The 14,177-nt window shown below is 38.9% G+C and overlaps 1 protein-coding gene across 1 annotated transcript in view; it reads left to right on the forward strand.

Moving 5' to 3' along the window:
• Suv3 (Suv3 helicase) overlaps positions 1–14,177 on the forward strand; it is a 133,564-nt gene that overhangs the window by 96,297 nt on the left and 23,090 nt on the right. Inside the window, exons 7-9 of the mRNA XM_067144300.2 lie at positions 3,889–4,030; positions 9,373–9,531; positions 13,556–13,735. Coding sequence (XP_067000401.2) covers positions 3,889–4,030; positions 9,373–9,531; positions 13,556–13,735 — 481 coding nt within the window. The remainder of the gene's footprint in view (positions 1–3,888; positions 4,031–9,372; positions 9,532–13,555; positions 13,736–14,177) is intronic.

Raw genomic sequence — 14,177 nt, forward strand, 5'->3', positions numbered from 1 at the left:
GGCCTACAGTACACATTTTAGACTATTTTTAGACGCTGAACATTGTAGTTATGGCGTATTATTTTTGGGCTGCACAATTATTCTCTATTTCAGCGGGTTTAATAACTATTAATTGGCATCATAATATCGAAGAGAACCCGTTGAAAATTTCCCGCCAATACCTATTTCACACGTCTCTACAATACGACGATGCATCAGGAAAATATTCTTGCTTACTATAAAACTGTTACTTTCACTCAGCGTCAAATATAACTGGCTGCCGCTACATGCACGTCTCACTTGCTGGCTTCGGCCAACTTCAGTGGCTAGCGATGAATAGGCCTAATCGCAGACATTGAAGGTCAACGAACGAGTTTATTGCGTCGCGGTATGGCAATTACGCCCTTGCGGTTTTTTGTGCCCATACCTCACAATTTTGTCTGCGACGTCTTTAAAGTGTCCATGTTGCGGACCACTGAATGCATTTTTTGTGCAGTACGCATTTTTAAGCTATCCTTGTCTTCATGCTAAAGCCGAATATATGCTTTAGTTAGGCCTATGCCGTATTTTCTTTCGGCTGCACGTTTATTTTACATTTCCGAGTGTTTAATAACCATCTACTTCAAATTGTCATCATAATATCAATGAGCACCCGTTGAAAATTTGCTGGCAATACCTTGTTCCACGTATCTTTACAGTACGACGATCCATCATGAAAATATTCCTGTTATCTATCAAACTTAATTTTATTAAGCGTCAAGTACAGTGCTACTGAGTAGCCGTGGCCTTTCTAAGAATTCGAAGGCTCGCATTTTTTATGCCATTCTGCAGATGTGAGAAACGATTGTGTAGAGAAGAGAATATTATGTAATTCTCTTTTCACTATATGCCGATACCCAGCAACGTTACAGGTAGGCACTGAACAACCGGTCGCCGTGGGTGAGACGGTCGTTTATTGTCAACGAGTTTTGTGTGCACAAGGGGGGGATTGAAATGGTGCTACTACGGTAGTTGCCAAGGCCGCGAATGCAAGACGACCCTTGATATTTCACATGATATCCTGAGGAAAAAATGTCGTTTTGGATTCAGAGAAATACGGTATTACTCCAGAGGCTTCTGTAGCAAACATTTCCGTTTCCTTCTTCAAACGGCGTCACCTAACCTAACCTAACTGTATACGTATCATGAAAACATTTCCGTTTCCTTCTTCAAACAGCGTCACCTAACCTAACCTAACTGTATACGTATCATGAAAACATTTTTCAAACGCATGTAGAGAAATGATAACCTCCTCGCTAAAATTTACATGGGAATAGCCATTCCGAAATTTAACTACCCTCTGAAATCAGTTATGTGCTCTGCCATATCTAGAGGTGTATCACATTCTTACTTAATTTCAGTGTATAACATTAAAATTAAGAAACTGTTTACTTCAGCCTTTATTTTTAACGAGTTAACAACTGCATTATTATTTATAAGTTTCATTTTCCGTATTGATTGGATTCAATGTATAGACAAGAAAAGTGTTCCACCAATCAATACTTATTGATAAGTATTTCGAATTTCCTTTAGAAAACAGCAGTCGACGGGTATTACTAATCAGCTCCGATATTGCCTTCGAATGTCGACAAGAGAGCTCGCAAATGCACATAGCGAGAAACGTATACCGTACCAAAGATGATCGATCACATTTTGTGGCAAATATTGCAGTTTTCTTATTCAAACAGCGTGACCTAACTTAACCATACTATATTTATCGTGAATACTTACATTTTTCTAGCGCCAGTAGAAAATACCCTTCTCGGTATAAATTTATATGATAATAGCCTTTCTGAAATTACACAGACGCGAGAAAATAGAAACTAACCTCTGAAATCAATGATGCACGCTACCATGTATTGAAGTGTAGCCTTTACCATCCTCATTGCAGTATTTAGCATTAAAATTAAGCAATCGTTTCCTCAGCCTTTATTTTTAACTAGTTAACAACTGTTATCGGACACGCTATTTACGCATTTATTACGCAAAAAGTTCTCTTTCGTTTTGAATTTTCTTTACGGAGCAACAGTTGACAGGTATTACTAATCAACTCCAACATCCCCTTTGAATGTTGATGAGAGAACTTCTGGGGTGCATAAATATTGGTATGTATGTTGTATGTTGGGTATTCAGCCCGACGGCTGGTTTGATCCTCTGCAACTCCGCCAACAGCTGTCATAAATAGCCTAGGCTTCACTGAAGAGGCGTACTAGGGAAATGAGGAGTGAGGTAGTTTCCCGTTGCTTTCCTCACCAAGCCAGCCGTTGCTATTACATATCAGTCTGCCAAGCCCACTGAAATGCATGCACCAACCGACCCTATGAGTGATATTTTCACACCATTCATAACAGGGACTGGCTGCATAAGAAATGGTATTACTAGCATCACTCATACTTCAGTCACTTTCATATTGTCGAAGCCAAGGATGAGACTGAGACAGGTCAATGAAAGTAACAAATTTGATATAGCCCATACCAGAAGACATAGTGCACTGTAAACACTACATCTTGCCAGCAAAGGCAACGGAAAAAATCGCTCATAATAACGGATGTGTCAGTGATAGGGCTCTTGCTGTAACTGAAGGATAATACACAGTTTAATATAGGAATTTTGAAGGGACTGACAAAAATCGACGTTATAGCGGCGTTCTCGTTATATGCCGTACTCGCTACAGCGGACTTCTACTGTATTTCAGCACACAGGACTCCCTAAAGATTTTAGTGCTTCATTATCAGCTAATTCAGAATTCTTCATACTTATCTGTGCATTGTTTTACACTTATTTGTGATTGGCTGATGATGAACAAAAATACTGGTCGAAACCGGTACCAATTTTAATTAAATAGGAATGTAAATTTACTTTCGATATAACCTCCTAAACTAGCACATTCGTCCTGCAAATACGGTGTTTCCCTCACCTGTAACACAACCCACCACTCACCGTGCCGCTATTTCTGTTTACATTGAGTGTGACGTTGCCACGATACGTGCGTCACATATTTCCAGAGGAATTTAAACTACTGCTATCCTAAGATTACTAAATGTTATAATACATAGCAACTTTTCTAAATGCTCTGTGCTAAGAGTGCTAGTAGTTAACTCTAAAATTCACCAAGAGATAGCAGAGGTGTACGCTCCTAAAACACAGGTACGGCCTAGTACAATATATGACAGAATGCGATTCTTTTTTTTTGCCATGACTTAGTACGATATATTAGGGAGAGGGTTAATTGCTTCAACTTCATCATGAGGCGAAGAGTGAATATGAAGAGAGCACAAAGACATTCTATCTAGAAATGTAATTATGGAACAATCAGTTTATTTCAATATGCATGGCTTTTAACAGGTGCGTGTCAGCCAGCTGCACGGGTATTTTTAAATGACATTTAAAGGACTTTAACCAAGCATAAACTACACAAACCACATATATTCTAATTCAGGAAGATCTCCTCTTCCATTTACAGCAAAAAATAAAAAATCAACTTTTTTGGCCCATGTTCATATCCAGGTCCCCTGAGGATATAAAATTAAATGTATCTTGAAAAGATTTGAAAGATTAGTCATGAAAAATAAATTGGTAGTAAATGAATGTGATGAGAAAACAATGGATGCTAGTCTCCAGCTGCAAGGTCTTTGATAAAATGATAAGACTCTAATATCATCTCAAAGTTTCCTACTTCGTTGTTCATATCGTCGCCATAAGACCTATCTGTGTTGGTGCGACGTAAAGCAACTAGCAAAAAAAAAAAAAAAAAAAACAGAAAAACTTCCATGTTTAGTGTTGCCTGATGCATTTATTGTAGATTCTAAAACACAATTGTTTTGTAGCATAGCCCTTGTTGTGATTTTGTTGTTGTTTGTTTTGTTTTAGGAGCATTCAGCGGATTATTTTCTTTTCTCTGATCAAACCTGTCATCAATGAGAAAGGAGAGAAGGAGATGGATGTCATATCAGTATCTCAAGCTTTACAGATTGCTGGCAGGGCTGGCCGATATGGGACTCAGTTTGAAACAGTAAGTTTCCCTCCACACCTAAACTGTCTAAGAATGGAATTATTGACGTATCATCATCATCATCATCATCATCATTTCCAGCTTCCCGGGTTGGGTTGTGAATCAAGGACCTACATTGCTGCCTTTCTCTCCACCACTCTTCTCCCTTTTTAAGTACATCTTCTGGTTTTCCTCCCCTCTTCTCTATACACTCCCACACTGAATCTGTCCACCTCTTTCATGGTTTCCTTGTGGTCTTTTTCCTGTTACCTTCTCTGGAAAAGCAGTTTTTTTTTTTTTGCACTCTTTTTCTTCTTCCATTCTTATTATATGCCAATACCACTTTAGCTTTGTTGTTCCTATCCTGTCTTGAAGCTTCAAGATTCCTGTCCTTTTCCTTATCTCTTCATTTCTAATTCTATCCTTTCTGGTCTTGCCCTCGATACCGCTTAGGAATTTCATTTCCGCTACCTGTATTCTAATCTCCTCTTGTTTTGTCCACGATCCAGCTGCATAGGTTAGTATGGGTTCATAATAGGTTGAATATAATACTTCCTTACATTTCTTCGGGACATCTTGGTTCCACAAAATACCCCTTACACTCTGGCAGAAGCTGTTTGCTTGTTGAATTCTTTTCCCAATTTCGTCAGTTATTTTCCCGTCTTCTATGATCACACTTCTCAAGTACTTGAAACTTTTAACCACTTCCAGAATTTTACCATTCAGTTTTATCTTTCCTCTTCCTTCCTTCCTTCCTTCCTTCCTTCCTTCCTTCCTTCCTTCCTACCTTCCTTCCCCTTGTCATCACTATTGTTTTATTTTTTGCTGTGTTTACTTTCATCCCAAATTTTTCTCTCTCTTGATTCCATACATCTACTTGCTTTTGCACTTCCAACTCCCATCGGGTTAAACGTTGACTTGTCTTTCCTAAAACCATACTGTTCTTCTTCCATTTCTCCTTCTAGCTTCCTCCTCAGTCTTCCTTCCAATACTCTTTCAAATATCTTAGCTACATGGGCAATAAGGGTGATCCCTGTATAGTTATTGCATTCCTTTTTATCACCTTTTTCAAATATTGGGATAATTAAACCCTTTCCCCGCTCTTCTGGGATCTTATTTCTTCCTCCAGATTATTTCTCCAGAATTATTGTCATCTATATTTCACTTTCTCACGCATTTTCGATCACATCCCCATACTGAGATGGCAGTGCATCAGGCATTTATGATCATCGCATGTTACTGATACGGTGTTGTCAGTAACGTAAAAAAGTAATCAGTAAGATGGCAATGCATACTGGATGAAAATTAGTGATGTTGCCTGTGTTGTTGATCTTACCTCATGAAATATTTTACTGAGTGCACTCAAAAGATTTTAATGACATGGTACTGTATGATTTATAATGTATTTTTTTCTCCCCAGTTTTAAAAATGTAAACAATCTAGCCCCTCCGCAAGTGAAAGGCCTAGTGTTGGTAAATTATGAATATATACACACGTATATAAAACAAAGAAAGATTGGAACTGTACACGGAGGCTATTTATTAGTTTATATTCAATTCATAATTTACCAACACTAGGCCTTTCACTTGCGGAGGGGCTAGATTGTTTACATTTTAAAAACTGGGGAGAAGAAATACATTATAATCATACAGTACGATGTCATTAAAATAACACTGCTTATGAACTTTTACTCGGAATCACGAGTAGAGTGGCGAGTTTCACTTTCGTGTCACGGATACCATAATACCAATATAATGGTCCGTTATTGGACATTATAAATTTTCCAGCTAACTCATTCTTGGTTGCCTGTATTTCGCCCTCGTGTGCTAAGTTAGGCTCGTCAGTTGGGACTTAGCACACCACCCAAGACGCAAGGCTAGTGCATACCGTGGAGGCCACTGCATAGGCTATTTGAAGCCACCAGCAATGCCAATGCACTATGAGAGCTATGTCTCATTTCCAAAAATAGATGCCTGCCTGGCCATCAAATGATGTAGATGTTGATTCCCATAGGGAACCTAAAATATTTGTCCTGAATGAGTAGATTTATAATATTTATAATATTTATAATACACGGCCATGTGTAACTGCAACAGAATGACTTTGGCCGCCATTTTGCATCGAACGAAACTTCGACCGACCAAGACTGATTCAAGGGATCGAGTATAAACTAGAAGGTGCGAGTATCAACATTCACGCCAGTTCTGCGCGCTTGAAGATGTGGATGCCAGTCGACTTGCTGACAGACTTTAATTTTGTCTCTTATTAGTGAGGAATTTCACGACTTTTCCTGTATCTATAATTAGTCTATCACAAGACAAATACGCACCACGCTGGTCAACTTCACACGATGATGTTCCAGATGTAGGCTATCGCGCAACTAATATTCGCTACCCGGTACAACTAAACACGAAATACATTTCTAACTTCTGAATGGAATGCGAAATACAAGCACAAACAGGCTCATTGTGTTATTCTGTAGTTTCACTACTAACTGGCAAGCAAAACTAAGCATTTCTGTGGCTTATGGCTTGCTCCCCGAAAGTGCAATTTATCCTGTGAAGTTCAAAAATTCACGGCTTTTCTTCCGTTATCATGCAATTGTGGCGAGGGCTCTTACCCGAGTTGGAAATCTCGTTCCTTCCACAAGGGATGACAAATAACATTTTCAGGGCTAGGAAGAATGTGATCATACTAAGCGGTAATAACGAAAATTCATGACGTGATAAGTGAGGTATTTTTTATATAGATTTAATACTACGAGAATCGGCACTTCAAATTTATAACATGCTAAGCGGGAAAACATGTTAATGAGGAACACATTAATGAGGTTTCACTATAATTTATTATGTAGTATTCCCCATCCGGCTACTCATTCCTGCCACCCAGCTGACAAAACATTTTTGGGGAGAACACTGCTGATGCAGGGTCGGGGATGAAGTGAGATAAAGTTGTGGCAATTTTTTATAGTTGGGTGCCCTTCCTGTCACCAACTTCATTTGAGGAGCTAGTGGAGATGAAATGGATGATGGTGAATAAAATTGGCTAAGGAGGTGGAAGGAATCAGTTGAGGTGAATTCTTTAAAGGGAGTTAAAGTTCCATCATGGCCCACAAGAATGGCCTAATTGAAAAATCTGTCTCTCCTTTTCTCTCACCTTGCCATTGTGGTCATCATGTATGGCTGCATCACTCTCCTCTTGGCTACTCTGCATGGACTTGGACAGCTGTAGATTCAAGATGGTGGATCTAGATCTGGATGAAGGATCTAGAAATTTCACTCCTAGTTTCCCACATACCCATTCCATAGTCTCATTTAAATCCCCAATCACCCTCCAGCCAGTATCCCTTCTACACAGTATTCCACTAATAACAATCTCCGCTTTCTTAAACTTTACCCGTGCTGCATTTACCAGATCCCACACATCTCCAACTATGTTGGTACTTATATCAGCTTGCCTTACGTTGTTGGTACCAACGTGAAACACTACCACCTTCTCCTTCCCCTCCTTCCTCTCTTCTACTTTCCTCAACATCTGCCTCAACCTAATTCCTGGATAACACTCTACCCTGGTACCCTTTCCTCCACACACTTTCCCCACGTGTCTAACGATGGAATCCCCCATGACCAGAGCCTCAACCCTACCCACCTCATTTGATCCCCTCCCCTCCTGGTCAGCCCTATCTTTCCTGATAGCTGCAGAAGCTACTTCCTCCTCCCTTTTCTCCTTCCCATGACCCTGTTCCACCTGTCTTTTCCTATCCTCTACTGCACATTTTCCTTTCCTACCTTTTCCCTTCCTCCTACTTCCACACATCTCAGCAACAGTTTCCTGTCCCTCATCTTCCCTCTGTTGTTCTACCTGGAGTGACTCGTACCGATTTCGCACAGACACCTGTCCTGAATTCTGATCCTGAATAGAGCCCTTAGCCTGCAATCTCCTTCCCCTTAGAACATTAGACCACCTGTCTTCTACAACTCCTCCCTTTCCTTCCCCTCCCTCTTGTACACCTACTGTAACCTGTACATTGTTTGAGGGAGTCCTATCTTCCTTCCTGTCTTCTGTGAGAATCGTAATTATCTCCCTCAAACTTTCCAACTCCTCCCTCATACCCCTCAATGCCTCGCCACACCCACAGTAAGTACACTCGCGCTCCTTAGCCATTCTTTACGGGGAAAAAAGTGAAATTAAAAATAATTTATTTGCAAAAAATAAATGAACGGAGGGATATATTGTCTGGGATAGTACACAACAATAAGGTAATTAATATACGACTACACTACAATACTACTTAGTCGTGCTCTATTTTTTTTATCCTACCACCCCTGACAGGATAAAAACTGCTGTTAATTACTGAATGTCGAAAGTAATAGCCTACACAATTCCAAACTGCAGTTAAGCCTATTCTAATTACAACAACAGTATTTTAGTAAGAGTTTCTACGGATACCTCTACTACACCAGTACTACACAAATATTTTACAATAATAAAATAATCACACGAAATTCTAATAGGATATTACTCGTATACTACTGTACAGTACACTACAGTAATTTTAAACTACTTTCAGACATATCCTAATTACGATACAGGTAGGAAATAGGATGTTGACATTCTGAATAATTATTGGAAAGTGACAGGTATCCCTTAGCACAATGAATTGTTCCGTTTTCTCTCTCTCTCTCTCTCTCTCTCTGTCTCTCTCTCTGTTTGCTTTTATTTTATTTTGTGCTGTAAATTAGTCCCAATGTGTCCAATGGTTGGTGTTGATTTACTGATCCATGTATTCATTTCCCAGTGACATGCATTATGGAGCAGTTAGTTCTGTATGCAGTTTCTAAGTAAATGAATAAACAAAAACAAACATACACACACTAACTCCTGCACCTCCAACTTTAGGGTCTTTGCCTCCTCGTATTTCTGGTGCTGACGCGGTGCAGATGCTCAGGGTTGTTTCATTGTTATTCATTTGCAATGATCTGCAACATCTGAGAATTTGTCGCATTCATTCTGAATCGTCCTTTTTATCTGATGTTTACCTTTTTGTTTATATTTAATTTGTTAAGAAATGCTGATAATCACATTGTTTTGGCCCTTAAAACAACAGTCACCACTACATAACATTTCATTTCTGCTGCCAAGCATTTCTGTTATATACATTAGAAATTCTGACATAACGTCCGGATTTCAGTGGTCATGTGCATCTAATTGATTTATAGAAGGGCCAGTGTAAAATGGAAGCAGTGCTTCTTCTGAGAATGTTTAATAGAAACATCCTCTGAAACAGTAAATATTACAGGATTTTCTTTTTCATTATATGATTGTATAAAATGATTTAGTATTTCCATTTTTTTCTTTTTCAGGGTTATGTAACAACATATAAACCAGAGGACTTGCCAACCTTGAAAAACCTGCTGGCACAAACTCCAGCTCCTCTTACAAAAGCCGGACTGCATCCAACAGCTGAACAGATAGAGCTTTACGCGTACCATTTACCTAACTCAGCTCTCTCCAATCTTATGGTAAGATACAGTAAATTATATATTCATGGCTCTGAGTATGCCTGTGTTCAGATACAGTGAAACCTTGTTAGCGCATTCCTCATTACAGTAGAACCTCGATTATACATTCCCAGACACTACGTTTTCCCATATTATTCGTTCAAATTACGTGGTCCCACGAGCATTCTAATTAAATCACGTCATAAAAATCTCGCATTGACCATTCCTTGGAGAAACTATTTCCCAGATCGACCATCCAGAAATTTCAGTCCCATCAACGCTAAATCCTCTATCATGCGTTTTTCAAGAAACTGTACCTCACGAAAGGATGGCTATGGCATACTTATGGATCTTGGTGTTAACGTCCAGTCATTGCGCTAATTTGAGAAAGTACCTACTGTACTGGAAAAGCGATCGGCAGTGAACTTGCATAAGGGACCATCTTAGCATCGCATTCAGGTGGTATTGCCTAGAGAATCCTCAGAAATCCTAAAGCAGAGTGTGTCCACAACAATTGGAAGGAGACAGAGCACATTTCGACAGCTCTACATGAAGATGGAACGAGTTTCATCAAATGCTCATACTTGCACAACGTTCACATTATGTCCAGGGTTAGATGTTTTTAAAAACTTTTTCGAGTGTATCACCGAACAGGTTTTCGACATTTCCCTCAGGGCAGTGAATAGTCACTGGGCTTTCTGACAGGAATCGAAACTGCTCCTTCTTAAGTACGGTAACACCATTTTAGTATTACCGTGTACGATTATGTAATCGAGACCAGAACAGATGTTGCACCTTACATACATAAAGCCATGGGAGGTTTTGGGATTGCCTGTTATTGTTTTCGTCCTAATATAAGACTGGGTATTTGACGTTTTTGTGTTAAAATGTTATAAAAACCTCAGCCGTTTTATTTGTACACGTTACATTTAAAAACTTTGTATAATTTTGCATTCGAACCGACTTGTACAGCGAGCGTGCTTTCCAACTGAGCTCACGGTCGCGAATAATCGTAATTTCAGAAGTGTTAATGATATTTTTTGTCTTTCCAATTTGATTGTGATTAAAGACGGGCAGAATTCGAGAACTTGAGGATCGATACTTACATTCGAAACCATATTTTTGAGTTCAACATAACCTTTGAAAGTCAATGTAGGCCTAATTTACGTGGTACAAGATTTTTATAAACTGACTATGAACAGTATACCGGTGACCAAATTACAATGGAAGATAAAGAAAAAACGGATTTCACCATCATGTTTGGTGCTTTTGTATCTAATGTGCTTTATTATATTAGAGAATTAAAAACTACTTGTGGTCGATTGTTGTTTGGCTTGGCGTTACGGTATTAGATTTTTCGAAGAGTTTGGCTGATCAAAGTTGCTGAACTGAAAGAAATTTCCCCGGTAAAACTGAATGTAAAGTTTCGAGATTTTTAAGTCGCATACCAGTAACTAATGTTTGAAGCCAGCTCCACGCTCTAACTTGCCTGCCTCTCACCCGGAGGGCCCGGGTTCGATTACCGGCCAGTTCAGGCATTTTTACCTGGATATGAGGGCTGCTCCAGGTTCACTCATTCTACGATTACCTTTAATTGCGGAGCTATTTAATGGTGGGATGGCGACCCCGGTCTAGAGAGACAGGAATAACGGCCAAGAAGATTCGTCACATTAACCATGCATCACATCGTAATCTGCAGGCCTTCGGACCGAGGGCAGTCGCTTGGTAGGTGGAAGGCCCATTGGGGCTATGGTTTGGTTTAGGGGTGTTTGTAAGATTATAAGTATATATATTTCATTTTTGTGATGTTTAGCCAAATTGTTGATGATTCATTCGTTCCCGGATTTTCTGTTTCCGTTTTCCCATGTTGTACGTTTTTTTCCCGTGGTCCCGCCAAAAACGGAGAATCGAGGTTCTAGTGTAATACGTTTTCCCACTTACCATATCACAAATTTGAAGTCCCGTTTTTCATCGTATTAAATCTATATAAAGATACTGTACCTTACATACCACATCACAAATTTTTGCTATTACCGCTTAATTATGATAACATTTTTCCTAGCCCTGAAAATGTTGTCAACCTTTGTGAAGGAACGTGATTTCTTTCTCAGTAAGAGCCATCATTACAGTTGTGTGATAACGACAAAAGGCCTTGAATTCCTGAACTTCACAGGATAATTTGCACCGTTGGAGAGCAAGCCGTTAGCATCAGAAATGTTCAGTCTTGCTTGCCAGTTAGTAGCGAGATTGCTGAATAACACAGTGAGCCTGTTTGTGCTTGTATTTTGAATTTCATTCAGAAGTTAGAAATTTATTTTGTTTTGTGTGGTACAGTGAAGGGTTACGAATATTTTTCGCAGGGTAGTCTATATCTAGATTAGGAACATAATCGTGTGAAGTTGACTAGCATGGTGCATTTCTGTCTTGTGATGGTCTAGTTATGGATACGGGAAAAGTCATGAAATTCCTTACTAACGAAGACAAAATTAAAATCTGTCAGAAAGTGGACTGATATCCGTATCTTGAGGTGGCGCGAATGTTGAAACTCACGCCTTTGAATTTTGATTCGATAACTCGAGTTGGTCGAAGTTTTGTTGGATTCAAAACGGTGGCCAATGTCATTCCTGACACGTGGTCGAGTGTAACCTCCAATTCATTGTCAGAGTGTGTGATGAGAAAATGTTTCATAACCCACTGGTCCGAAATATAAGAGGTTTCTATGAAAATTTGTTTTATAAAGAGTATGATCTACAATAATACCAGTACTTTGATATTTTTATGGGCCCCTGTGCAAATGTTTTCATATTTGTTGATTTTTTCACACCTTTGCTATTTTATAAGCCCCAGCAGAGAAAGTTTTCATATTTGTTCTCCCGTGCTTTTCACACCTTTTAATACTCTACTCTCATCTTTAGAAATAATAGGTATAGTTTTCACTGTACCCGTCAGTACGCAACGTAAAATGCCCTCATGTTGAAAAAAAATCGTATAAATTCTTTCCATATTTCTGTTGGATAGTTTTTATTTGTATATTCAGTAGTTAGTTTTCCTCGCTTAACACGTTCTCTTTCCTTGTCCCCTGCAGAAACATCTTAACGAGGTTTTACTGTTTTTCATTTTTACAAACAGCAGCAGCAGATTAGAGACATTTTAAATTTGGCTTAGCAGCTAATATTGCATGTAAGAACCAGACATTGAGTAATGCTTTATCAGTACAGTATCTAGAACATTGTGTTTTTTTAAAACTCAGTATCAAGATGGATTTCTCTTGAGTGCATGGTCAACAGATAAATCTTACTTACACTCCTCTCTTGTGTCAGAGTCTTTTTGCCGTTGTTAATATCTAGCCTTTCATGACAAAGTCTGTTTTTAATTTTTGAATCTGATAGTCTTCTGATTCGGTGTAAGGGTAGTGTGCGTCCCTCTTACTTAGAGGCCCTAGATTCGATCCCCAGTCAGGCCAAGAATTTTTACCTAGATCTGGGGGCTGGTTATAGGTCCACTTAGCCTACATCATTACAGTTGAGGAGCTAACTGACTGTGAGATACCGGCCCCTGTCTAGAAAGGCAAGAATGATGATTGAAAGGATTTGTCGTGCCAACCACATGACCATGACACCTTGTAATCTGCAGGCCTTCAGGCTGAGCATGGTCGCTTGGTAGGCTATGACCCTTTTGGGGCTAATTGAGCCTTCATATTTTGCAAATTTCATTGTTCTGTTTGCTCCTACCATGATATTCTCATTTCTAAGACGATTGAATCCTAGAACCCATTTATAGATTTTTTTGTTTAAAGTTGATCTTTTCTGAATCAGAACATAAGCTGCTCATGATAAATACTAACATTTTGATATTTCATGTACCACCTATGTAAAGAATGCTAAGAAACTAATATTTTAGATTTTTTTTAAAAATTCTTTATTGCATTATTTTTTCATTGTTATTGTATGCTGAATATAGATAATTTTAACATTTTAAGGGTATGGACCTCCTTAACAAATAGCTCTTTTAAATTGTGGTGCGAGTTATGATTTGTTGCTCGCAGGACATCTTTGTTAATCTCTCTACCGTGGATGACTCACTTTACTTCATGTGCAACACAGAGGACTTCAAGTTCTTGGCTGACATGATTCAACATGTCCCTCTTCCATTGCGTGCTCGCTACGTCTTCTGCTGCGCACCCATCAATAAGAAGATGCCTTTTGTGTGCACCATGTTCCTGAAGGTTGGTATATTCTTTCTGTTCAGCAAGTGTTTAATATGTGAATTGAAAAAGTAAGTTGAAGTAATTTCTAAGGAGCTTTTTGAACATCGTTATTTGTTTTGCTGAAATATTCTTCACTTTATGACTAGTTAAGAAAGTTGTAGTAATTTTAAAGATACATTTCTTTGATCTTGTATTGTTATGCTGTTTCTTTCATAATATTGTTGCTCATTTCAGCACTGTATAATGGAATATAGTATCTCATTTATCCCATTTCTACCCTTATATTGCATGTCATGCCTTTTTATCTTTCCTATGAAGATGAAAACCTACAACCTGTTTTTGACCAGGTCAGGGATGGGATGAATGAAGCCCCCAACTTGCGGCGAGGATAGGAATTGTGCCGGCTGCCGAGGCCTGTCTCACTTCTCTGGGGCAATGATTAATGACCGACAGATGAAAT

The sequence above is a fragment of the Anabrus simplex genome, chromosome 3 (assembly GCF_040414725.1).
Source record: "Anabrus simplex isolate iqAnaSimp1 chromosome 3, ASM4041472v1, whole genome shotgun sequence".
NCBI classification, from domain to species: domain Eukaryota; kingdom Metazoa; phylum Arthropoda; class Insecta; order Orthoptera; family Tettigoniidae; genus Anabrus; species Anabrus simplex.